The 27,031-nt window shown below is 41.7% G+C and overlaps 1 protein-coding gene across 6 annotated transcripts in view; it reads left to right on the forward strand.

The window, feature by feature from the left end:
- Nucleotides 1-1,965: 1,965 nt before the first annotated feature.
- fgfr3 (fibroblast growth factor receptor 3) overlaps nucleotides 1,966-27,031 on the forward strand; it is a 99,116-nt gene continuing 74,050 nt past the window's right edge. For all 6 annotated transcript variants that reach the window (XM_008289589.1, XM_008289583.1, XM_008289584.1 and 3 more), the window contains exons 1-2: nucleotides 1,966-2,414; nucleotides 6,032-6,252. In XM_008289589.1, the coding sequence (XP_008287811.1) occupies nucleotides 2,347-2,414; nucleotides 6,032-6,252 (289 nt within the window). In that variant the 5' untranslated portion in view covers nucleotides 1,966-2,346. The remainder of the gene's footprint in view (nucleotides 2,415-6,031; nucleotides 6,253-27,031) is intronic.

A 27,031-nucleotide genomic window follows, 5' to 3' on the forward strand; every position in this document is an offset into this window, starting at 1 on the left:
CAGTGTTTACAATTAAATGGTGTGTAGTTAATTTACATAAAATATGAACACACATTTTCAAGTCAGCAATGTTTTAAAAAGTTGTTCCAGTGTTAAGTAAAGAAGAGGAGGAGACTTGACCTTTGACCTCAAGGTGAACAAAACTTATGGAGCCACTTTCATAAAGTTACCTGAACTTAGATTTAATTTTAAACCAACTAACCCAGAACTTTTTATTCTTTTCATTGTATTCAGAACTGTTTGAACCAGAGACTTTCCCAGCTATCTAGTATCTTAAATAGAAAACATAAGAATTTAACGGACTACTGCTCCACTTTTGTTGTAAAAAAACAAAACAAAAAAAAACCTCATTTTTATTCATAATATTGGTCATTTATTTCAATGATCAGTTAACAGTGTGGTGAGAAACCCACTGATTCCACTGAACAGCAGCTCAGCAGCAGCTTTGACTCTTCAGACTGAACTTTCTCCAGGTTCCAGGACTCCTCCTCAGGATTTTAACCCCTAATTGCTCCCACAGTGACAAAAAACAAACAAACAAACAAAAAAAAACCTCTGTGTGAAGCCTGAACTCCACACAGTGACACTGAAACCAAGCAGCTCCCAGAGGACTCTCCTGGACCTCCTGGATCCAAACTCCAACAGAAAGCATCACTTCTAGGTCCATACAGCAGATCCAGGCTCGCTTGATTGAGTTTTTTATTTTTTATTTTTTAGGGACACAGTCGCAGAGGTGGGAGGCGCTTGGAACCATCCGTCCCTTGCTGCCTCCAGCGGGGCCCGGAGGGGCGGCGCGCCGAAACCCGACCGCCCTCCCCCCGCCGCTGCTGCTGCTGCTGTTTGTCCCGGCGGCGCGCAGGCAGAGGCGGCCAGGAGGCACCGGAGGGACCGGAGAGGAGGTCTGCGTCAAGTGCGCAACGCTGACGCACAGGAGAGGGCACGGCCTTCAAAATAAAAGCCCAGGGTACCGTTTAGAGTAGGATTCATTTGATGACTTAATCATGATCCACCTGATTTTAGCTACTTATTGATTTCTTATTTAGTTGCCTTTAAAACTGATATCATAATTCTTATTTATATATGCATGTTAAGCATATTTAAGCCTTAAAAACAAAAGTCCTAACTGGATGTTTACCTGGTAGAATACAATTAATTTGATGATTTAATCATGATTTATTTGATTTTGCTTAGTTACTTCTAGTGGCAGCAATTTATGTAGTTACCAATACAATTTATATCAGATTTTTATGTATTGGTACATTTAAAATAACCGTGAGTACAAAATGGTTTAATAAAACTATGATATAATATAATAATTTTACACTTTAAAATTATTTTTATGTGTTTTTATTTATTATAGTGCAGTTTTATGTGGTATTTCAAAGTTCTTTTAACTGCTTCTTAGCAAAGGTGAGGACTAAACTTAATTTCCCTGAATATCGACGATGACAGTAAAGACATATTGACACTGATTGAATAGAAAACCTTATTAATCCTAAAGGAACTACTTTGAAGTCTCCATAAACTTACCTTGAAAGAAATAAAAAAGAATTAATCAAGTGGCACAAAGGTGGAGGCATAAAGACAAATAAGAGAAATAAAAACTACATTAGTAAAAATTAAACTAAAATTCAGCTTTGAAATCCAGAAAAACGTCTTCTTCCATATCTGTAAATCCATACCAGAATTTAAAACAGGAATAAGAAAAGTAGAAATCCGTGTTTTCCTGGCTGTGCTTTCAACACAAACCTTTTGGCACCGAGCTCAGAGGAGCATTGCGTCACCGCTCGAGCGCCAACAGGTTTTATTTTCTACGCCAACCCCGGAAGTGCTGCTCTCCCCCGCGCCGCGCCGCCTTGACGGCAGCACCTTGCAAACTCGTACTTCACAGGCAGCCGGAGGAGCGCAGCCACCAGTCCGAGTTGGTAGATCCGAGGCGACGAACCGCGCACACACACACACACACACACACACAACTGGCGTCCGCGCCGGAGAGCAACAAGACAAACGCCAGGAGCCTCCTTGTTGTCCGCGTCCCTCCACACGGCTCCGGAGCAGGACGAGGATGAGCGCGTCTCGGGGCTTTGGACACTTCGGACTCCGCGGACAGCAGCGCGCGGCGGAGATCGGGATTTAAGTGGAGAGAAGTTGGCGTTTTTTGGTTTTTCGCAGCGGCGGTGCCCGAGTGGAAACCGTCAAGACGTGAGAGGGATTTCTGACTTTTTTTCTCTTTTCTTCCACTGTCGCTGAGCTGCTCTCGTGGACGTGAGGATTTTAAAAGTAGTTTTTGGGGCTTTTTATTGGTGAAGTTTACTGGAGAATTAAAAGCTGGTTTTCTTCTAATGAATGTTTGGTGACATCAGACACCTGGAAGCGGAGGTTTTCTGTCAAAACGGGATACTTTGGGCATTTGGGTGAGTCTTGTCTCATCATTCTAACTCACATTTCTACTGTTTTTATCCACACACTGTCCTGGAGCGTCTGACGAGGACAGATCCAGCTGCACTTCCTTGTAAGATGCGAGTCGGACAGGTTGAGCTCTCCGTGTGGCACTGAGGAGTGGATCGTGGAAGCGCAGGAGCAGCCCGGTGGTGCCATCGCGCAGGTGGCGCAGAGGCAGCGGCTCGTTGGTCACCGGTTCGTGCGTAATCGTCCTGGCTGCTGTCAGACCGACCGAGACAGAATAAGGACGCAGGCTTGTGCGTATTTTTTTTTGCACCGCTTTGGTTTGGAGCAGGAGCGCAGGCGGTTTCTATTATAGCTCATAAATGCGGTTTGCGCTGTGTGTGGCGCAGGTTTGTGTCTCTTGGAGAAATTACGCACGCTGTGAAAATAACCATATACATAATTGGGTCGGAAAATACGTATGTATGGCTTTTACTGGAAGGAGAGGTTCCTTTTTTTTCTTGTTTGCAGCGACTTGTGAAAAGTCATTCTTGGGCATTTAGTCCACTTCTTAAAACATTTACACTTTGGTTTCTAGAAAAATCCTGGAAACATGTGAAACAGAGAGGCAGATATAAGAGAAAGAAAGCGGTTGGAATGGAATTACGCACGCGTATCGCTCCATCAGAATCGGGTTTAGATGGCTATTATATGCGTTTCTGCTGAGTTTACTTTCTATTTCTAATAAATCAAACGTTCCCATGTGCGATTTTTCTCACATAAAAAAAGTGCAACGCCGACTTGCCATCCTCTGCTCGTCTGGACGAACACGCCTTTTCTCCTCACTGCAACAGTGACGTCTTCCCAGGTTGGAATATGAATTACACATCAGCCTCTTTCTCGCGGAGCCTTTAACGCCTCTGATCATCTCTGAAGTTTCTCCAGAAAGCAGCAGCGCGTTTTTTCTTCTTCTTCTTCTCCTCTTCCTCCCCTTTGAATGAACGAACTGTGCGGTTCTCTTCCCCTCAGCAGCAGATCAGTCATCCACCGCTTCAAACACATGCGCCTCAATGGGATTCAGATGGTGATTCTGGCCGCTCAGCTCGGCTCCGACTTCCCACCACGTCGAGTCACAAACCGGGGAGAATTACCGGATTAGAGCGTCCCGCGAAAGAGGCGAGGATGAAATGAGCTCTGGGACTCGCGCTGCATTAGAATTATTAAAGCCCGCATCTGTAAAACAAGCGTGCTGGGCGATAATAGTCGAGCTAATGCTGCAAATTAATTGCATCTATTGACCCGAGAAATAACGCACGCCGGTTGTGCTGCGTTTTTCAATCACAGGCGAGTCTCAGACACATTTCGGTTCCAAATGAGCCTCTGATTGGCTCCTTTCATTACAGAAATTGGCCTGAGACCATCGCTCTGCGTGGAGTTTTCTCTTTATTCTCCTTTAGAAAGAGGAAAACAGTCCATTAATTGGCTTGAAGTTGTCTAATTTGAAAGAAAAGCTGGTTTCTTTCATGCACAAACACTGATGTCTCCCAATAATACAGCCTCATGTGTGGACTCCTTTCATACAATTGAGAACATCCTGTGATTCTCTGTTAGGAAGTTCACTTCAAATATAGGCTCTATTATTACTAAAAAGTCTCATGAATGTTTCTTGGCAGTTAAAACTGAGCCTGTTATGAGATTTTTCAGATTTTTACTGTCCACAGTACAACCTCAGAGGGAGTTTTAAGCTCTCAGGGTTTAAATCAGCCAGGTTTGTTTGGTGGCTCCTCACCACACAGTGTCCTTTCTGCATCTTCTTTCTGTTTGGTGGTAATGTTCCCTTCTTCTTTTTTCTTTTTTTTTTCTTTTTACACGAGTCTCTCCACCTGCAGCCGCTCTGACAGCTTTTAAAGTTCAGAGCTGGGCTGATCGATATCTCTTCTCACCTGAAGAGCGAACAGAAAGGAGGTGCTGGTGTGGTGAAAGCAGGGAGATAAAGGGAGGAAATGTGGCACAAAAATACCAAAAAAAAGAGTTAACGTGAGAGATTTTCTGTTTGCGCTTGTGCTCTGCCCCCCCCCCCAAAAAAAACCCTCTAATCTCTCCAAAATGACACTGCGGCCTCGACTGTTGGCTTAATTATTAAAGATTCCTGACACTGTTAGAGGTGTGACTAGCATGTGACCGCCCTGCATTGATCCTCGCTGGGGGAGGAGGGGGGGGATGGCAGGGATTTGAACCCCAGCTGAAGCACTTCTTCTCCCCCCCTTGAGCTATTACAACGTGAAGATAGTTCTGCATGATTAATGTTCATGTATTATTCACCGACGCGCTTGTGTTTCCCTTTCATGCTTTGAGAAAATATTAGCATGGAAACACTTGCGGAGGCTTTGAACTCCTCGCCGGGTCTCCTGCATCCACCTTCTGCTTTTCTGAGGTTTGTGGGGTGAAATCAAAGCAGCTGGTTGCAGCCACAGAAAAAAAAAGTTGGATATTTAGTAAGAAATGAGGATAGAAGCGGCGTGAATGACCTGCTGCTGCTCCATCAGTGGTGTTGCAACACCTGGCTGCTCCTCAGACAGTCTAAACTCCTACCTGACACCAGATTAAAGCCGCTATTGTTTCCCGGTTTCTTTCTCGAGAGGCTGTCATGCTACTTGTCTAAACAGATCTGTGCAGCTATGAAGCTGCTTTGTCAGCTCTGGAAGGTGTAGTGCAATGCAGAAAGAAGGGTTTTTGTGTGTGTGTGTGTGTTTCTGCAAGAGAAGCTTTAAAGAGAGGCCTGCAAACAGGACTCTGGAGAGCTCGGATCAGGACAGCGTTGCTTCTTTATCTTATCCACGTGCAAAGTTTCCCCGCTCGCTGTTTTTCCTGCGCAGAGCTCCGATAATGTGCAAATAGAGGCTCCCAGTTTGTGCCGAGCAAGAAAAGGGTCACAGGTCCCTCTAAAGGGAAAGAAAAACAGCGCTGTTAAGACTTAAGACAACACAACCTTTCTGTGGACCGAGTGTGTGCACAATGCAGCTCTGTGTGTGCAAGCAGAGCCCATTCTGAAGGGGCTTGAGCTCACCAAACCTGGAAGGTACACTAAAGATGGACGAAACCCTCCAAAGTGCTTTTCTGGGCGTCCGACTCGGATCTTTCTTCGGTGCGCCGCTGAGCACGTTGGGCAACTGATACTGTAGACTTCGGCATTCCTCATCCCGCAGGAAGATTAGTAAATCCGTGTCAATCGCTTGCTAAACCATGCAGAAGAGTTTCTCAAGCAGAAAAAGAGTCCCGTGGAAGGAATGACAGGCTGAAATAAAGCAGGTTTTTTTCTTTTTGAAATCTCTCCTCGGCTCATCCTGCAGAGTTAATTAGTGAACTTGTGTTGTACTTTGGGGAATATGGGTGCACACCTTTTTCTTTTTCCAATATCAGAATTCCTACTCGCACATCTTAACGATGAGAGAAAGTTTCTGAGAAAAACTGTGAAGAGGAATTTCCACCCTAATCCTTGAAATCTGTGAGGAATGTCAGGTCAGAATGTGGGAGCATGTGTGCAGACCCCAAGGCACTTCTTCGTGCTGCAGCTTTTAATATTTCTGCCTGTGTGGATTTCTGTTCTCGCTGCTCTCTCTCTCATGACGTGTTTGCTGTTCCGCAGGTCGGTGGCAGGGGGCTCGTTGGATAGTTTCTCGCGGCGTCTGCGGCCGCCGTTCTGCTGGACAGCATGCGATCGGAGGATGCCGTGTGAGTCGGGCCTCGCTGCTCTGCGTCTCACCTCTCCGTCCAGAGGAATGACGGCTCTGTGGTGCTCACTCTGGATTTCTTTCCTCCTGCCGCTCTGCGTGGCCCCGGCCAGGCTGCCCACCGCTCAGCCCACAGGTAGGACACAACTTTAAAACTGCTTACTGACACTGCTCTGGTTTCTGTCTGCACGGAAAGTTCAGAGCTCTGCTGGAGACACTTGAGCAACATTTTGGGGCGATAACTGCTGGACAGTTTTGTGTTGACACCGTTGATCCTTTAACCCTCTGAACTCTACATGGCTTTTGCTTTTCTTCCTATTTCCTCCAATGGAAACAGCACAACCACGACTAGAAGCACAGAGAGCTCAGAAATATCTGACACAGCTGTAATGTGAAAAGACTTGTGCAAAATTTTTCCAAATGCTCATAGCACACAGCACAACTCTACAAACTATAGGTATTACTTGTAAACACAGCCTGCAGTTAAGTTTAGAACTCGTTTATTTTGTGTGACTTGACTGTTGGTTGTAGCTGAGTCATGAGTGCACTCACACTTGCACCAGAAAGCACAGAATTTTTCATTTTTTGCAGAATCTGGTTAGTGCAAAGGCGTCTTTTTTGGCAAATGTTTAAATGCAGAAAGCGGGGACAACAAAGCTTTTAATTTGTGTCCATTCTCGTGTCCTATCTGCTTTGCGTAAACACAGCCTGCAGTTAAGCTGAAAACTCCCTGAATTTTAGTCAGCTGACTGTTGGTTTCTGCTGAGTCATTAAAGTTGTCACAGTTGCAGCGAGGAGTGCAGAATTTTTTGTTTTTTACAGAATCTGATTATTGCAAAGGTTTTTTTTTTTGTACAAATTCTACCATTTTTATTTAGTTTGCACGCTTGTCTCCTCTCTGCTCTGTGTAAACACTGCCTGCAGTTCAGCAGAGAAGTCTGTATTTTTATCATCATGGCTTGTCAGTTGCAGGAGGAGTGCAGAAGTTCTTGTTTTTTAAGCTTATTTCTGACAAATCTTCAAATGAGACATGCAGAATGAACTTATTTTGAAGAGACATAATGATTTAAACTTTAGATTTGGTTGATTTTCTGGACTGAACAAGTTTAGGGATCATCAGAAAGTTGACAACTCAAGTGTTATTTCTGCTTTAAAGTTCCTTGTTCTGATAAATGGTGTAATTTTGGTGATTTTTTTTTACAAACACAAGGTGCCTGTCTGGTTTCAGACGTTGTGGCTTTTGAGCAGTTAAACAAAGTGGAGGGGTCGCGCATGAATCACGAGCTGCCGGACAAAACAGGCGCCGCGCATGAGGTGACAATAAAACCACAAGAAAAGCGACAGTTTTCTTCTTTTTTTTTGTGCGGCACAATAACAAAAGAGTCCTCCTTGAGTCGTCTTTATATTGAGTCATAAACGAGGATAAAAAGGATCCTCGCTCAGCAACGAGAGAGACAGCGCTCGGCTCATCGTACACATTCGTCGACGCGCTAATGGGACGCCTGCTTTGAACTCGCCTCACTTTTTCTGTGTGTTCATCACTTCAAATAAGGGCATTTTAAAGGGAACATTTATTGTTTATGCCAATGTGGTTCCTTTTTTTTAATTTTACAAGGAGGATTTAATTGGACTCTTCTCGGTTCGCTGAGCTTAGCGCGATTCCTCCCTCTTTGTTCTCGAGGCAGAGAAATACCCAAAGATCAATCCAAAGTAAACGTCGACTGTGTTTGCTTTAATCTCTCCATATTGCACCAAAAAAAAAAAAAGAAAAGAAAAACTAACACAGCAGCAGAGTAATCTTTTTCTGCGGTGTTAGCCAAGAGTTGTTTTCCCTCTCCCTCTCTGTCTCCTCCGCCCCGTCGCTGCTTCTCTTTTTATGTGAGAGTTATTTAAAATGAGTCTTTGACACACTTTACACGCTACAGTGCATTAAGAAAGATGAGGGCACTTTCTGGAGAGGACCCAGCTGTCTTTTGCGAGCTCAGATAGTCCGTGTGTCTACGCAGGAGTTACAGCTTCTTGAACTTGTGTGTGTGTGTTGAGTATATCGTGGCTGTTTTTCAAATAACTGAACTCGAGGCTGCACGATATTGAGGAAAAAAATTGCGATAGATTGTTTTTCTAGGATAGATCATAAGAAAACTGTTCTGAAACAGTCATTTGAGTGATTGTGGTGATTTTGTCAGAGGGTTGGATGTGCGTTGAAAGTGAAAAAATCATTTAATAAAGCTGTTTGTATGCTTTCGTATGTCGTGCATTAGTGACAAAGGCGTGCAAAGTTCCTTTTTGTTGGCTTTACACTCGTCAGCCGAAGCTTTGTTGTGCAGATTGTTGTGCAAATTTGTGCGTTCGTCAACTCCTTGCTTTCTGTTGCTGAAATATTTCCATACAGTTCGTCTTTTGCAACCAAATCATCCTTTTTCTATGTTTTTACTCTGAATTTTTATCACTTAACTGTTGCTTGCAGCTGATTCATTGATGGCTTCACAGTTGCACAGAGGAGTGCAGAATTTTTAATTTTTTGTTAAATCTAGCTAAAGCACATTGATAGCTTTTGGCAAATTTCTACACAAGACATGTGATTTTGATGGAATATTGTGATTTATTAGTGTTTAAGTCGTGTTTTTTGTTCATACTGTGACTCTGCATGCTATAGATATTTCACTACTTAGATTTTCCATTTGTTTCTGTGCTTGTCTACCATCTTCTGTGTGAATCTCATCCAAAGAGTTACAGAATTATTGTCACATACCTGTTGGTCATAGCTCAGCCAGTCAAGATCTTTTAGTTAGGCAGAGGATTGTAAAATTTTTTGTTTGTTACAGACTCTAAAAACAGCAAACGGTTAATTTTTGACAATTTTTTTTAAAATGAGACATGTAGAATAAAGTGATTTTGATTGAATGTCCCGACAGAATAGATGAGTAGTTCAAGGACAGTTGGTTCTGTTCTTAGAGTTACTAACTCTTTAGCAATTTTGTAAAAAGATAAGATGCATTTCAAACCTGCTGATGGGTTTCCGAGGGTTAATCTGCAAAGCTGACTGCTGAGCAAAAACTTTATTAACCTGGAAAACGTTTCCATTTTAGGCTTGTTTATCCTTTTTTTTTCTTTTCGTCTTAACTGTGTAAAATTAAAACCTGATTAACAACAGCTCTGAAAGGGGAAAAACCCAGCTGTCATGTTCACTCGGTGACTTTAAACAGACTTGCGTTTTGACATCAGTTTGATATGTACTTGCCCCCAAAAGGCTGTAAAACCTGCCTGGGGCTGCTCTGACAGCCAGAACTCTCCCTGGGTGTGAATTCCAGCGTTCATCGCAAAAAAAAATCCCCTCTCTCTCCTCTCCGCTCTCTGCTTTCTGCCTCCCCCCCTTCCTCTGCCCTCTCTCATGTAAAAAAAAAAAAAAAAAAGCCAGAGACGTTTTGTGATTTCGTCCGCCTGATTGCCTTCCCTGCTGGGAGCCATCGCTGCCCATCATGCTCGGTATCATCCAGAAAGCTTTTTTCAAACCGCTCCAGGAGGCGAGTGTTTGGGCTGTGATCTCCGTCTACCTGCAGCCAAACGCGGCCCTGAGGAGGATAGTGTTTCAGGTTCGCTAATGTTTGTCGTGTCGGGCGCGTTGAGGGGCGATTAATCTGATGTGGAGCGTGTAGTCGTGAGAAGGATTCCTACTGAGTGAGCGGTAGGATGCTGAAAATGTTTCTCGACTTTCTTTTGTAACTAAAAACTGAACAACCTGCATCTGGAAGCTTCAGTCGATACACAAGACTTTTTTTTTGTGCTTAAGTATCTATTTGTATGTAATAATCTCATTAGCTGGGAGTTAATGGAGAGTCTAATGGAGATGACCCACGTTGGCCTCCTCTAGACGCTGTTTGTTACATTTGTTTGATCCTAATAACAGCAGAAATCTAATAAAAAAAACACCCACTTGATGCATTTTTTCTTATGCAAATACAGATCAAGGCTGAGTTTGCTCTTTCAGTTGCAGTGAAAGTGATGATAAATGATGTCTACATTGTGCCGTGAGCTTTCCTCTGGAGCCCGACTGATACTGATGCTAAAAAACAATATTGAAAAAGTGAAAAGTACCAACACTGACACGCCAGCTGGTATTAGATACGCATATGTATGTGTATTAACGTTCCGATAATGTTGATTTTACAAACACGTTAGCGACTTTTTTGCGGAAGCGCCACTCGACTCTGCGTCACCGTCTACTCGGCTACATGTGCTGCGAGTTTCTTTTCCGATTTGAATGCGGTCGTGCGCTCCCATTTTCAGCCAAACAACCCCGGTGATGCCGTCACGTCAACGTGGCTAACGATGACCATCCCGGTGGGCATTAAGCCAAGCTGAAGTCTTTGTCATGGTGCCCCCTTTGCTAGCTAAACTCCCACAATGCTCTCTGCCTGCCAACATGAGCTACCTATAACCTGAGCTACCACCTTCTTGGGTTGCCAGAGCGTGAAACGACGAGAGGCTCCACCTGGTGGCACAACCAGGTACTACAGATAATCAACAAAACATGCATGTTCTTTGTCCTTGTTGCTTAAATTTTTACCGACAATTTATCAATGAACCGATAATCATTAGCATCCCTAGCTGAGAGTTTTGCAAAGAATCGAGCCGCTCTGCTGGAAAAACACTGTAATGAAAATATTTCAACATTAGCATTTCTTTCTCAGCACTATGTTCTGTTAAAAAAACAAGGTACTTAAATTGGAACATATATGCAGATGTATCTGGGCCAATATTAGCCGATAATGTTGGTTAATGTGTCGCTCGGTCTCGCTGTGTTTGTGCAGAAATTCATCCTGTGCAGCCAGCGAGCTTCAGGCGGCCCGATGGAGGCTTTCATCGCCTCTCATTTGCATAAATAATGGAGCACATGGCCTTGTGGGCAGCGTGAGCGTAGAGGTCAAAGGTTCAACCACACGACCAGAAGCTTCTCTCTCCTTACACCGACCGCCTGTGGTGCAGTTTAGAGCGAAGAATACTGCATGTGAAATCACTGGACGTAGACTTTTTTTAAAATTAGAAATCTGCAAATTTCTGGTTCTGAATGAGAAATTAAAGCGTTAAATGTGGAGCTAATTAACAGCCCTCTGGAATATTGCATTTTCTTCGTTAAGTTGAGGAAACGATCTACAGCTCGTTGCTCTCCTGCTGACGGTTTGGATGCTTCCTGATTATTGCAGTGATGATTTGAGTTTATTCTCTCACGCTGAGCCGACGATCTGGTGCCTCTGGGCAGCGATATTTTTAAAAAGCTTAATCACAGTTTGCAGGGTTGGACGTTTTTAAACATTGGATAAGGAAAAACTGAATGAAGACGCTGCAAGAGCTCAAAATACTCAGTGTTGTTGTTCGAAGTCGTAACCTTCAGGGTCCACACCGGTGAAGCTCTGTTGTGTTTGCGCCCACATGCGGCGAACTCTCTGCCCGGCAGGCGTCTCCGGCCCGGGTCTCGTCTCCCCCGTGGTCCCCTGGCCTCCAGCAGCGTTGCCCCCGTCCACAGATGGACGAGCAGTGGGGGCAAAGTGACTGTCGTTTACTGGCAGATGGCACGATTTCCCCCCTCAGCCGCCGCCGCAGCACCGGGCTCGCACCAACAACAAAAAAATGTCACTGAGGTTCGTGTTTTTCTGTGCGCGGCGACCTTTTTAGTGGATTTAGGGTCAGCAATTAGTAGAAACGCCCTTGAAAGTTTGTAAATATTAATTCAAAGTAATCGGTTTGCAAGTTGCACAACCGTTTTTTTAGTATTTTCCCCAAACTGTTTATGTTGTGGGTGAGCTGCTGCATATTCATCATGTGGATGCGACCAGCAGCCCCTGAGGGCCCCTGTAGGTATGTTTGGGCCAGAATGATTCTTTTTTTTAAAAAAGCCTTTAGAAGAGAAGCTGCCGTTATTGCACAGACTCTCTGTTTAACCCTCTGAACCCAAAAAGCCGCCGCCGGGTGTGAAAGGCATGTTATCTTTTTTTAAAAAATCACCATTTATCAGAGTCAGAAACTGTAAAAACTGAGAATTTTCAACTTTGCAGCAGCCCTTGAACTACTCATCTGTGGCCTGCGGTTCTAATCACTAATCTTTAAATCGTGATATTTGATTCTACATGCATTTTAAAAATTAGCCAAAAAAACCCAGTTTCATTGAATTAGATTCTGTAAAAGATGAAAAATGCTGCGTTTCTCGGTGCAACCAGGAAGATATTAGCGACACAGATGAGAACAACGGTCACGCAACTAAAATTCACAGACTTTTTAAGCTGAACTGGGCTGAACTGCAGGCAGTGTTTACGCAGCGCGGATAGGAGAAACACATTAAACATGTAAATAGCAAAATATATATAATATTTAGAGTCACCATCATTTTTTAAAATATTGATGACAACTGTGGACACTCGGAAAACTATTGTACATGGGATTTTAGGTTTTTTCAATTTTTAAAAAATAGCTAATCGAAGAAATTCAACTTTCGTTTCTTGTTTTTTTCCTGATTTATGGTGTTTTAAGTTTATTTTACAGAACCGGTGATGTTTCTGAGTTCCCTTCACTTCTACCTATGGTTGTGTTGTTTCCACAGAGGTGCAGGACTTTATATTGCAGTGAAAAATGGGCCCACAGTGGGTTCAAATGTGACAGGAGCAAAAAAGAAAAACGTCCAGAGGGTTAATGTGCTTTATTTGTGTCTCGTGTCTGCTGTTGTCGTGCTTGATTTTGTGATTTTTTTGTGATTTTATAATCTTGTGCCATCCTGGAAAGATCACCGTTGAACTGTTTGGAGTTTCTTATGTTAAATATATATATGTGTATGTGTGTATATATATATATATATATATGTATATATATTTTAAAAACAGAGTGTTTATTTCCCACAAGGCCTCGCAAAGAAATCATCTCACAGTTTATAGAAAAACTCCAGAATTACGCTTTAAAACTAAATAAAAGTCTTGGAAGGCAGCCAACGACATGCAGCGTTGAATAAATCCCGGCCTTATTCCCTGCTCTCTACTTGTGCATGTGTGAGGTAAAGGAGCCACTGTGGTCCCTGAGAGTTTCCATTAAGTCCTCGGTGATGTCGTCTCGGTGTGCAGCGCTGTTTATTTCTCCTGAAGGCTGGTGGCATTTCCAAATGTTAAAAAAGAAAAAAAAATGTTTGATGACAAAGAGCAGAGTTCTGTGTTGTTATTCGTCTGCCTGCTGTATTTACTGACCACCCGCTGCCCCCAACGCCCTGCAGAGCTCCACTGCGACGTTTTTTTTTTTCTTCCTTTCTTTCTGTGAAGCTGCAGTTGCATCGCCTCGTGTCTGCAGCAGCGGAGGCGGATCGCGAAAAGACGATGAAATTAAAGGACAGCAGAGTTTCTTGTGAGACGCTCGGGGTGCGTGTGGTCACTCTGCCCTTCAGACGGAGAAAGAAAGCGAAATGTGTGTCGATTTTCGAGGCAGAAAATAGCAGTGTGTGTGTGTGTGTGTGTTTGAGGTCGTTGACCCCCCGCCTTCCTCCTGGCAGAGACTGTAAATGTCAGCAGGGGTTGTTTGGGTCATTAGGAGTCTCGTTAAAACGGCGGCATTTGCAGATTTACGCTCCACACTTCACACTGTCGTCTCTTTTTGTCTCTTTCCACACTCCCTACTCTCTCTCCCTCTCTGTCTTATAGTTTTTTATAAAACCTCTCCTGTGCTTTGAAGACGGCAGCGCTGTCCTGAAGGTAGACGGTCCGCTTACAGCCGAGGTTTCTGTCAAAACCCACATTTCATGGCGTGAAGCGCTAAAGTTTCACCCCCTTTATTGTGTTTTTTAAATTTATTCGAGCAGGATGTTTGTGTCTGTTGCCGTCCTGTTGCAGCAGCAGAAGGGCTTTTAAGCTGCTTTGGTTCTCCTCTAGTCTGTCCTAAAACCCGTCTGAAGCCCTCTTCAGACATGAAATAAGCAACACCGCTGGTTTTATCAGTGTATTAAAGGGACGGCCTTCTATTGTGCAGTAACCTGAGTGTGTCCCAGGAGACATTTGTATTGTTATTTAGGTTGTTCTGCAAAACTATGGATGCAGCTTTTACAGAATATGTACTGTCCAATTCTAGCTTGGCAGAATGCATCTGTTAATGCAACGACATTCAGCTCTGCAGGTCAGACTTGTGTTGGCGTGAAAGTGATGCAGGAGTCCTACCAGGTCTCATTTAATAACGCTGGTGTTGTGACTTCTGTGGAGAAGTGACTCTTTATAAGCATCCTCTCCTCAAGCTGACAGGAACTTCCATCGATGCAGCAATTCAAACATGATTTTTTCACATTTTTTGTCCAGCAGCGCTAAAACAAAGCATGCTTTCTTTTCCAAATCATGCAGTTCCTGTGATATTCAGCTCGGACAACGTCTTCAGCTTCAGATTGATTTCCAGACATTCAGACATGAAGCCGATGTTGTCAGATAATATGTTCAAATACCACTGACATCACAGCGAACGCCTGTAAAATACTTTATAATAATTAATAAATAATCGCAAAAATCTTTAGTGGGTTGAAGTGCAGTTTTTTTTTAAAAAGTATAATTTCACAGCTAGATGGTAAAACAATAAATTATATTTCAGATATCTTATTAGGAATCAACAAGCAAAACCAAATCAAATTAGTTGATTCCCAGAAAATTAATAACATTTTTCCTGTGATTTATTTATTGCGATTTATTTTCTGCAAATCAACAAATATCTGTAAAATAATTACCTTTTTTTGCCGATTTGGTCTGCTTTTTTTTTTTTTTTTTTGAACAGTCAAAGTGTAAATTGACTTTTTTTTCTGTGATTTTACAATTTATTTTTTTCAATTTAGCAAAAAAAGGGAAAATCTGTATAGCAGCACAAAATCTTTCTAAAAATTGCAGCTAAAAATCTTTTTTTTTTTACATGACATACTTTTAGATGCTGTCAGATAATATTCTCACATAATGTTCAAATAACTGCAAATATAACGGTCAAATGTCATAGAAGAATAAATTCAAAAGTTTAACAAAACAGGGAAAGCCTGTATTAAAAATTACAGCCCAAACTGTTAAAATATATGAATTTCCACAGTGACGTTATGCCCTCAGCGGGAAAGAATTAAGCTTTCGCAGAAGTCGTGCACTTTACCATTTGTCAGATAGCTTAAAAAACCCACATCTTTCCACTAAAAATGTCTCCAGGTCACGAAACGAGGCCAGAATTCCCTTTAAACCCTGAATCCTTTCATAAATCTGGTTTGGAGAAGCGTGGAGAGTAACGTTGGCCACAAGTACAAATTGCTGATGTAGCTCTGCTCTGATAAATCTGTGTTTTTAGCACTAAAATGCCTCTCCAGCGTGCATGTTTGGAGGTATTTCCCGGAGTGTTATTTACGGTGCAGCCCTCCACATCGCCACCCTTTAATCATCCAATTATGTAAATGAGCCTCCTCCATGTGTGGGCTTAACATGGCTTTCTGGAAATTGGACCGTTCATCACAAGTTGAGCGTAAAGTTACTCCGAGTGCTGCTTCTTCTTCTTCTTCTTCTTCTTCTTCTTCTGTAGCAGCAGCAGCGATACTCTGGCTTTTCCGCGTGCTCACTTCCCCTGGCAACGCTATCAGGAAATCTTTTGGCAAGCGTGGGAAGCATGCGGGCCAAACAAGCTTTTGGAGAATGACGATGTGTGTGAACAATGGCTGTTCTATCCTCAGTCCATCAGGCACTTAATCCAGCAGACACTTTAGACACTTCTCTGGATGGGAATTAAACATTAAACACGGCTAAGAGTTCCATTTAACAAGGGATCACGCTCCGGCTCGGCGGGGTTTTACGGCGAGCCCTCGTCACCTGGGCCGAGTTTCTGGTTGAACCTGCAGAGTTTCACGCGTCGCGAATTCATCTAAACATGTTGGTGTCCCTCGGCCTGAGCACATTATGCATTAAAGAGGCATTACCGTCTAGACGCAGTGTTTTCCCAAGGATAACACGCACACACAGTCGAGCAGGAGCAGGAAAAAAAGAAGAAGAAGCCGGTTGCTTAGCAAAATGTTATTAAAGGTTTTCGTATCAGATCTCAGACTGCAGTTGAAATTGGTCGGATTGAATCACGCTAAACTGTGAAACAAAAAGCGTCTTTATGTTCCGGGACCGGAGGCTGGGAAGCTCCTCGCTGCACTTTGTTGCTTTTTATTGTCACTCTTATCTCTTCATCGGTGACTTCAGTGTGTGAACTTCTGCAGAAGTCAACTGCGGCTCTCAGGTTAACCCTCTGAGCTCCGAGCTGTTTTAGTCACCGTGGGCTCATTTTTACCACAATATAAAGTCCTGCACCTCTATGGAAACAGAACAACCACAGCAAGACAGACAGGGAACTCAGAAATGTCTTCTCTGAAATATTGCACAGTTAAAGTGGCATAAATCATAAAAAAACAGAAACCAAAGTGGCATTTCTTCGTTTACTTATGTTACAGAAATTAAAAAAAAAAAAAAAAACTTGAATCAACATGTGCAGCATTTTTCCACATTCCCACAGGTGTTACCAATATTTACAATAGAGACTGTGCATACTATAAACATTTTACTACTTGCATTTTTATTTTGCGACCATGCTTCCTCCTCCCTGCTCTGTTTGCACACAGCCAGCAGTTCAGCTGAAAACTTACTGAATTTTTGTCATGTGACTGTTGGTCGCAGGTGGGTCACTAATGGCTTCGTAGTTGCGAGGAGGTACACCGAATTTTTTCTTTTTTACAGAATCTGGTTAGAGCAAACGGTTTATTTTTGCAGAATTTTTACACGAGACGTGAAATAAAGCGATTCAGATGAAATATCAATATTTAGAGCTTGGTTCAGTTTTCTGATGAAGAAAATGCCACTAATGAGTAGCTTAATGGTCGCAATAATTTAAAAATCTGAATATTTCCTTTGTTTTCACAGGTCCTGACTTTGATAAATGGTGTAATTTTAGCAATTTTTTCAAAAAGCTAACGCGTTTAGTTATCAGATCACGACAGATATTTAACTATTTACATTTCTAAGTTGTTTTTGTACTCGTCTCCTCTCTGCTCTGTGTGAACACAGCCTGCAGTTCACCTGAAAACTCCTTGATTTTTTTGTCACATGAGTGTTTGTCACAGCTGAGTCACTGATGGCTTCACAGTTGTGCTGAGGTACAGAGAATTTTTAGTTTTTTACAGAATCTGATTACAGCAAATGGTTTATTTTTGGCAGATTTTAAGGTTAGATTTGGTCAAATTTACTGATGGAACAAGGTCTGTTGCAAACTCTCTGTTTTGACAATTTCTGACAGACAAATACTGTAATTTGGCAAGCTTTCCTTTAAAGAATACATGTCTGGTTGTTAAATCACTGTACATACCTCTTTACTCACATTTTTAAGTTTTAAGTTGTGTAAACACTGCCTGTAGTTCAGCCGAGTGATCACAACATTTTATTTATGACTGCTGGTCACAGCTGGATCAGTTATGGTGTCTTGGTTGCACTGAAAAGCGAAGAATTTTTAATTTTTAATTTTTTTTTTTACAGAATCAGGTTATAGTAAATGGTCATTTTTGGCAAATTTTTAAATACAAGTGTGTCATTTCAATGACATATTACAATTTCAAGCTTAGATATAGTTAATTTTCTAGACAAAATCAAAAGTCAAACATGAGAAGTTCAAGGATTGTTGAAAAGTTCAAAATTCAACCATTTTTTCAGTTTTTACGGTTCCTAGCTCAGACAAATGGTGAATTTTTGGTGATTTTAAATGTATATATATATAGTGTGATTGTTGCTGGCGTGTCTCAGGTTCCAGAGGTTTAAATGTCCACCTCACCCTTCACTGGATTTGCAGAAACGTAGCAGACAGCAGTAGATCAGTAGGTCATTGTCGGCCGGCGGCCTTCGTACGAACCTCGTCTGCGGGCCACAGCTATGTATGTATTAATACGCCTCATTAATGCCCTTTGAAAGGCCGTCTGCACACCGTCGGATGAATTATGGATGAAACGCCGACCTGTCTGCGTGCTCTGCTCACGTCTAACCTCTGCCACCTTCTCTGCAGTCACGTTTCTTTTCCTTTCGCTCCCTTTCTGAGCGCACACAGACTCTACAAACACCTTCAATCTATCCATACATGTGCTCGCTTCTCTTTTTTTTCTCTCTCTTTGGCAAGCCTCCATCGGATTGGAGGCCCTTTGATGGCTGCATGTTGGGCTTGTTTCGGCCTAATGATGCCTCTGCAGCACGTTCCTGCTGCGCGCCGTTTGATGCTCACCTGTGCACGTCCTCCGGCTCGGTTCAGGGCGGCCCTCGGCCCGCCGGCTGACAGTGGCGCTGACATACGGCGGGTTTTTAATTACAAAGCTCCCCTTAAGGAAATTGTTGAGATGCTTGCGAGATAAGGCCGACATGGAGGGAAACAAAAAGGCTCGTTGTGTGGAAGCAGCTAGACGGAGAGCTGCAGGTTAGTCGGCTGGTTGGAGATGTCAGAATGTTTCCACGATAGAGAAGAAAATAGAGTTTGAACGGTACTGCAGTGTATGTACACTATATACTGTATATAATATGTACAACAAACAGTATATACACTATATACTGTATGTATAACCAACAGTATAGACACTATATACTGTATACAATATATACAATATACAGTAAATATACTATACACAATGCAGACTATATACAATATGTACACCATATACAATAAACACTATATTATACACTATATACAATATACAGTATATATATACTATATACGATGTAGACTATGTATAGCATATACAGATAATGGATGGATGGACTATGTATAGTATATATACTGTATACAATAAACAATATATACATTACACTATACACTGTAAAATATACTATATATATCATATACAGTATATATACTATATACAATGTACCACATAGAGTATATACACTGTATACAATGACCATTATATACACTATATACAATATATAATGTACATGATATACACTATATAGTCTATACAGTATAGACTATATAGTGTATATACATTATACAGTATGTACACTATATCTTATATACATCATATACTACATACAATATGCACTATATTTGCAATATACATTATATATTATTTTCAATATATATAAACTGTATACAACGTATACCACACAGTATATACACGACATACACTCTATAATCTGTATGCAGTATATATAATATATGCACTATATACACTATACCATATACACTATATATCATATGCATTTGCAGTATATACAATGTATACACTAAATACCTTATATACACTACATATAGTATACACTATATACACTACATATGATATATACACTGTTTACAGTGTGCACCAATAAACAGCTACATCATCACACTGGGTTTTATTATACATCACTTTCTTCTCTTCTTACATTTTCTGTCTTTCTTTCTTGTTTGTTTCTTTTATTCTTTCTGTCTTGTGTGTTTCTTTCTTGTCAAAACATTTTTGTGCCTCGACTCGGCTGGTTGACGGTGTTTCATTTAAAAGTTGAGCCATCCTCTGCCTTCGCCTCGCTGACGTCTCCGTCTCTACGCTGTAACTGCACCACCACGGCTGGCCTGTCGTGATGGATGGCAGCGGCGGCGGCAGAACGCGGCCAGGATCCTCCGCGCACGTTTGAACGCGTTTTGCGAGCGACATGGCAGCGTCTGAGCCAGCCGAGCCGTTGGAAGACTGTGTTTTGTTGCTGGCAGAAGCAAACAGATGGCAGGTTGTGTGCTGAGCTGTAAGGAGTCCAACACACACAAACGCACGAGGGCCAGGAGAGACGATCCAGAGCCGATCTGTCCTCCCGTCACTCAGCCACACAAATAGACGAGTCTCTGAGCCGGCCCTTGTGGCTCGGCGCTGTTATTTTACCTCTATTACCAACTTAAAGTGTGTTTACTCGACCGTTGTCTGGTTTCTGTTTGTGTGGTTCTGCTTGTGAATGAAGGGAGGACTACAAATCCTCTCTCTCTTGAATGCTGTTAAATTCACATGCATACTTGTTCTTTATGTCGTTTGTTTCTCTTATATATGAACAAAATAATTATACCTTATATCAGTGAAGGAGTGTTGATACCAGGGTTTGGCCTCCATGTATTTTTACTATTACTTATTTTTACTGACCCCAAACTCACCAAAATGCCAAAATTACACCATTTAAATTAAATATATAATTGTTGTTGTACAGAGTTTCTGTTTTTTTACTGTCTGTCTGTCTGTCTGTCTCACTGTCCACTAAGCAGAAGCAGATCAGTCTGGTTCTGCTGCAGCACATTTACATTTCTGTGAATGAAAGCAGAGCCAGCAGACAGTGTGTGTGTCAGTGTGTGTTAGTGTGTGTGTTATAATGTGTGTGTTACTGTGTGTGTGTGTGTGTGTGTTATAGTGTGTGTGTTACAGTGTGTGTGTCTCTTTCATCTTCGTCCTCCCTCTGTCTCCTTCTTCCTCTTCTTCTTCTCTTCCTCCTCTTTCTTCATCCCTCCTTCTTCTTCTCTTTCCTCTTCCTGCGAACACCTTTCCACACATCTGCTCTCTCTGTCTCTTCATCATCTTCATCATCGTTTTCCTCTTCCTCATTACACCAAATTTAAATTAGTTCCATTAACTTTAACGAAGCAGCGTTGTATCAAACAGAGGTGATTGTTCAGAGTATAGAACACAGTATGGTTTGAACATCGCTGCAGTAAAAGTAGTACACTGAATACTAAACAGTACACAATATACACACGGATACACAACTACAGCACCACACTGTTGTACTGGTTATGTCCTCCTTATTGTCTTTGTTTGTTGTTTGTTTTGTTTGTTTGTTTCTCTTTTCTTTCCTTTTTGTTTTTTCTGTTGTGTTTTGTTTGTGTTTCTTTCTTTCTTTTGTTTCTTATTTGTTTTTTGTTTGTGTGTGTGTTTGTTTCTTTTGTGTGTTTGTTTCTTGTTATGCTAGTTTGTTTTTTGTTTCTTTCTCTTGTTTGTTTGTGTCTTGTTTTTTGTTTCTTGGTTTGCGTCTTTCTTTTATCCTTACTTGTTTGTTTGTTTGTTTGTTGTTTGCTTGTTTGTTTCTTGTTTTTGTGTTTCTTTCTTTCTCTTGTTTGTATCTTTCTTGTTTTTTGTTTGTTTGTTTTCTTGTTTTGTGTCTTTCTTCCTGACTTGTTTGTTGTTTTGCTTGTTTGTTTGTTTTTGTTTGTATGTTTCTTTCTTTCTTGTTTTCTTTTGTCTGTGTTTCTTGTTTGTTTTCTGTTTGTGTGCTTCTTTCTTGTTTTGCTTGTTTGTTTCTTTCTTTCTTTCTTGTTTTGTTCGTGTTTCTTGTTTGTTTTTTGTTTGTGTTTCTTTCTTGTTTTGTTTGTTTTTATCTTCTTTCTTTCTTTCTTTCTTTCTTTCTTTCTTTCTTTCTTTCTTTCTTTCTTTCCCTGCCTCCCTGCTCGGTAATGATGTGTATTCTGTGTTCTGTGTTGTCGCCCTCACATGAGCTTCTGTTTAAATCTGCCCCACATCATCCAGGGCAGCTGACACATCTAATATTGAAACCAAACTCCCTCCTCCTCCCCCCGTCCTCACCCCCGACTCTCCCCTCGTGTTATTTTGCCAGGAGAGCTAAAATAATAAACCCTTGTACCGTCTGCGGAGCGTAATGGAAGCCTTTAGCTCCCTGGAAAGAGGAGAAAGAGAGACTCGGCGTTGTTCTGGCTCGCTGTGACAGCCGAGCCGGTTTTGGGTTTTTCTAAAATAACCCACGTCAGAATATTTTTCAAAACTCCCGTGAAATGTTATTTTTTGACTGTGGTGCATCTGGTAATTGGCTGCATTTTTTCCCCGTGTGACAACTTTCCCTTTGCAGCCCGTGCAGCGAGCGACCGGCGGTTTATCTGCTGCGTGTCGCCGCACAGACGCAATCAAAGGACATTTATTTAAGCCGTGAAATGGCCCGACTTTCTAGTGTTGGGTTTGTTTAATATTCCTGCTGAATAGAGATGAAAGACAGCTTTTAGCTTTATCTGGTACAATACGGTTTGTGCATTTTCCCTGCAAACTAAACGAGACATACAGTCAGCTACGTGACCTTTTTCCATTACTGAAAAAGAGCTGAACCATCCTGCTGATACAGTGGCCTCCAGCAACAACAAACTCTAAGAAAGCAACACAGAACAAATCTAAATGATTAAATCAATACTGTACTCATCAATTGCGCAGCTGATTTCTCCAAAACTGTGCACATTTATGGTCATTTGTTTGGTAACTATGCAAATCTGCCCTTTTTGACTGCTGTCAAAAATAAAAAATAAAAATTGCCAAAATTCCACCATTTGTCAAAGCAAGAAACTGCAAAAACAAAAAAAATGTGGGAATTTTCTACTTTCTGACAGTCTTGTAGAACCACTACTTTGTGACGTGCCGTTCCTTTAGGAAAATTTACTAAATCTAAGCTTAAAATACAGATTTTTCGTCAATATCAGTTTATTTAGTTTTATTCTACATGTCGTAATTTCAATAATCGTCAAAAATAAGCTGTTTCCTCTAATTAGATTCTGTAAAAAATGAAAAAAATCAGCACTTTTTGGCACAACTGTGAAGCTAATAATGAATCAGATTTGACTAACAGGCACAAGGCAAAAATGTTAGGTTTTTGTTTGATTGAACTGGGTTGAACTGCAGGCTGTGTTTGGACAAAACGCACAGAGGCAAGTGTGAATATGTAAGCAGTAAAAAACCTATTGTTTGAAGAGCCACCATTTGTTTTTTTTCTAGTATTTGTAACACCCGTGAGCTCGTAAAAAATGTTGGACATGTTGATTCCAGGTTTTTCCAAAGAAATTTAGCTTTTTTGTTTGTTTGTTTTTTTTTATGCTATATGACACTGTCAGTTTGTTGTGCTGCCCAAAAGACATTCCTGAGTTCTCTCTCCTTCTAGTCGTGGTTGTTCTGTTTCCACAGAGCTGCAGGACTTTATGTTGAAATAAAAAATGAGCCCACAGTGAGTAAAAATGTGACAGGAGCCAAAAAAGGGAAACACCCAGAGTTCAGAAGGTTAATCAAACTGTGTTTTCATGATCAATTCCTGTTTTTTAGTGAGTAAAAATGCCAAATATATATGTTCAGCTTTTCTCTATTTATTATTCTCATTCCATAGAGTCATGCTCTGGTTCACATGCAGCCTCGAACCGCCATCTCCGAGCCGGAGATCAGTCGGGAGTCGAGTGCGAACGCTTTGCTCCGTGTCGCGCCGCCGCCGCCTCAATGAGGAAGCAGTTGTACATGTTGGACGTGTGAAGTACTTTGCCGTTGCGTCGAGCTCCTTTAGGAAACTCCATTGACTCTTTAATGAATGAGAAACGCAGGACTGTAGGGGAACGTCGCCATGGTTACCAAAGGGGTCTCCATAGATACGGCAGGATGGATACCTACAAGGCACTTATTAGCAATGCTAGCGGTCTCAAGTTAATTACAGTAACGTTTAGAATGAGTTTATTCCACTTGTTTTGCATTAACTCGCTGAAATCTGAGCAGCTTCTGGGCATTTTTTTTTTTCTCCTGTCACGTTTTGACTCGCAGTGAACTCATTTTTCACTGCAAGTTAAAGTCCAGCACCTCTATAGAAACAGAACAACCAGGACTAGAAGGACAAAGAGCTCAAACATGTCTTTTGTGCAGTATAGCAAAGGTACAATGCAATACATCATGAAAGAAAACGAAAAGAAATTCTCGCTCTTGTCAAATATTGAATTACTTCTCATTCAGTATACTGGCTGATGTTAAAACGGTTGATTTGCCTTGATTAAAAATATATATATCTATATATCTTAAAGCTTCAACACATGAAGCCAAAACTCTTTGCATGATTAGAAATTATTGGGTGCAAGTGAGGAATAAAGCAAGAGTTCAAAGACAAAAACATTGCTGTTAATCCTGTGAACGCGAAGCTGTTTCTGGTCATTTTTACTCACCGTGGGGGTTCGTTTTTCACAACAATATGAAGTCCTGCACCTCATTTTAAACAGAACAACCTCGACTAGAAGTAGAGAGAACTTATGAATGTCTTCTGTGCAGAAAAACACAGTTATGATGACAAAAATCATAAAAAATATAAAACGAAAGTTGAATTTCTGATTATTTCTTGTAGAAAAATTTGGAATCAGTATGTAGAATATCTTTCCAAGTGACCACACGTGTTACCAAAACTGAACAAAAAAAGTTTCTCTACATATTATAGATATTTTACACTTTCTATTTTTAATTTGTTTGTATACGTTTGTCCCTTATCTGCTCTGCTCTCGGTGAACACAGCCTGCAGTTCAGCCAAAAAGTGAGAATTTTCGTCATGTCTCGGTTGGTCTCAGCTGAGTCACTTGTAGCTTCACAGTTTTGCTGAGTGGGTCAGAATTTTTCTTTTTTTACAGAATCTGATTAAAGCAAATTGTATACTTTTGGCAAATTTTTAAATGAGACAAGTTGAATAAAGTGATTTTTGATGAATCACAGTTTAACGGTTGGTAGATAAGTGCTGTCAGAAAGTTCAGCACACGATGATTCTTTCTGCTTTCACAGTTTCTGGCTCTGATAAATGATACGTTATCTATGTTTTGTTTGAAAGCTAGCACGTCTTTCGGTCCCACCGACAGGTTTTGGGGTTCAGGGGGTTAAAGCTGCTGCTCCAGGCCTCGTGCAGCGTTCAGGATGTGCTGCTCTAGATGTCTGCTGTAGATGTGTCGGGACAACTGTGCTGCAGTTGTTCTTTCCCCCCCAAACAGAGGCTCCTCTCTCTGGGCTCGCAGCGGATTCAGGTCCTGGAGGGAGGGATGATGGGATTAGAGGCTTTCCTGCGCCTGCCCCGCTCTCACAAGCAAACACACTTTAACAGTCCTTCATTCAGGAGCTTCGCCGTGTTTCGGACAAAAACCTGCAGGGAGGGCTGCAGCGTCGGCGCTCTGGCTGCGACGCGACCCTTGTTTCATCAGGTTCAACAAAAAGCTAAAAGAGAAAGTCTTTGTGGCTGCTGCAGGTGATCAGAAGCTCATGGACTGACAGTAGAGGAGTAAACAGCATCATAAACAGAGCAGCAAACGATCTTCACCGACCGCCTCCTCGATTCAGACGGTTTTACAGATTCAAGCTGCAAGTTTGGAATCAGATCAGGACTCAAACTTAAAAGTCTGAACTCCAAAAGGCAGCGTGCTTTAACAAAATCCTCAAAATGTATCAGTCAGAAGCTGAAAAAACAGAAAGATTATGAACTTTACAAAGGTCCTTGAACTAATCATTTGTTTGAAACGTAACTGATTACGTTTATTTGGAAAGAAATATCAAAAATATACAGTTTGAAATAAACGGATTCTGTAAAAAAACAAAAAAATTCTCAGCTCTGGATTGCAAATGTGAAGTCATCAGTGATTCAGCTGAGACCAACAGACATGTGACAAATATTCAGGAACGCTTTGGTTGAGCTGCAGGCGGTGTATAGGCAGAGCAGACAGGATATGGAAAGAAATTAGAAATGTCAAATATTTACAGTGTGAAGAGTCACCTTTGTTTCTGTGTTGGTACCACCTGTGGGAAACTTTTACATGTTGATTTCAGATTTTTTTAACTTTTGCAAAATAAGAAATCAAAGAAATTCAACTTTTTGTGTTTTATGGCATTTTGACTGCGTGATTCTGCACAGAAGACGTATCTGAGTTACTGCAGTTCGGCCAAAAAGTCGCAGAATTTTTCTCGTGCGACTGTTTGATGCAGCTCAGTCACTGATGCCTTCATAATTGTGTGAAATTTTTTGATTTTTACAGAATTTAACTCGAGCAAACATTTTAATTTTAGCGAATTTTTATACAAGACACGAGGAATAAAGTGATTTTGACGGTTTAAGCTTAGATTCTGCTAATTCTCCAGACAAAACAGCTCATCACAGATGAGTACTTCAATGACTGTCAGAAAGATAAAAATTTGAAGATTTTTTCTGTTTTTACAGTTTCTGTTTGTGATAAAAGGTGTAATTATGGAAATTTTTACAAAAATAACATGCCCTTCACATCCGCCAGTGTTAACTTTGAGGTGTTAAAACATAAAATACAAACATAACTTTATCAGCACTAACAGTCTTTGTAAAATAGCTGCTAACAAAAGCAAACCATCCATCTGAACCTGCTGCAATCTAGACACGAGTTCCTTAGAAAACACAGAAAGAGTTTAGAGGAGACAGAAACTTCCCGCTCTCACCCGATGTTCAGCCTCTCGGGGCTTCAGGAGCTGCTGACCGAGCTTTGGCCGTTTCCTCAGAAGTCTGCGGGACGTCAAACGCCAATTGACTTTCAGAGAGAATCAATACTCTGCTGTGATATTTACCCCTGGCCGTCCGTGTGAGGAGAAGATGCCCTTGTAATCAGATCGGTTCCTCCTCGGCGTTGCGCAGCACATCAACTCCGCACACATCCCGGCCTGGTGTTTTTTTTGTTTTTTTTTCTTGCGGGGTCGTTTCGAGCTTCTTGCACTCGTCTGTTGAATTGAAACTAGGCCAGTTCGTCTTTGGAATGACAATTACCAAACCCAGGCCCTATTCTGAGGCCGCCGGCGGTGGTGGAGGGTGGGTTGGGGGGGGGGGTTGACGAGGAGGCCGATGAAAGGAGGCGATTGGACGCCGCCAAGACGCTCTGTACGTACAGTAGCTTCCGATGCTCGTTAGCGCTGCAGAGGAGGGGGTGAGGCAGGGGGGAGGCTGGCACAGGCCGGGGCGGGATGTTTGGAGGCAGCGTCCATCTTTAACTTGATTTTCTTAGAGGCCCTTTTGATCGGGATGGTGGAGAATAGAAGCAACAAGCTAAAGGGAAAAGCCTCCCTCCCTTCTCCTCCTTGATCTCCACCAAACCATCCCTCGCCTCCCCTCCGTCTCCCCCCCACACACACCCCCTCCACCCTG

Source organism: Stegastes partitus, unplaced genomic scaffold (genome assembly GCF_000690725.1).
Source record: "Stegastes partitus isolate 25-593 unplaced genomic scaffold, Stegastes_partitus-1.0.2 Scaffold623, whole genome shotgun sequence".
Lineage (NCBI taxonomy): Eukaryota > Metazoa > Chordata > Actinopteri > Pomacentridae > Stegastes > Stegastes partitus.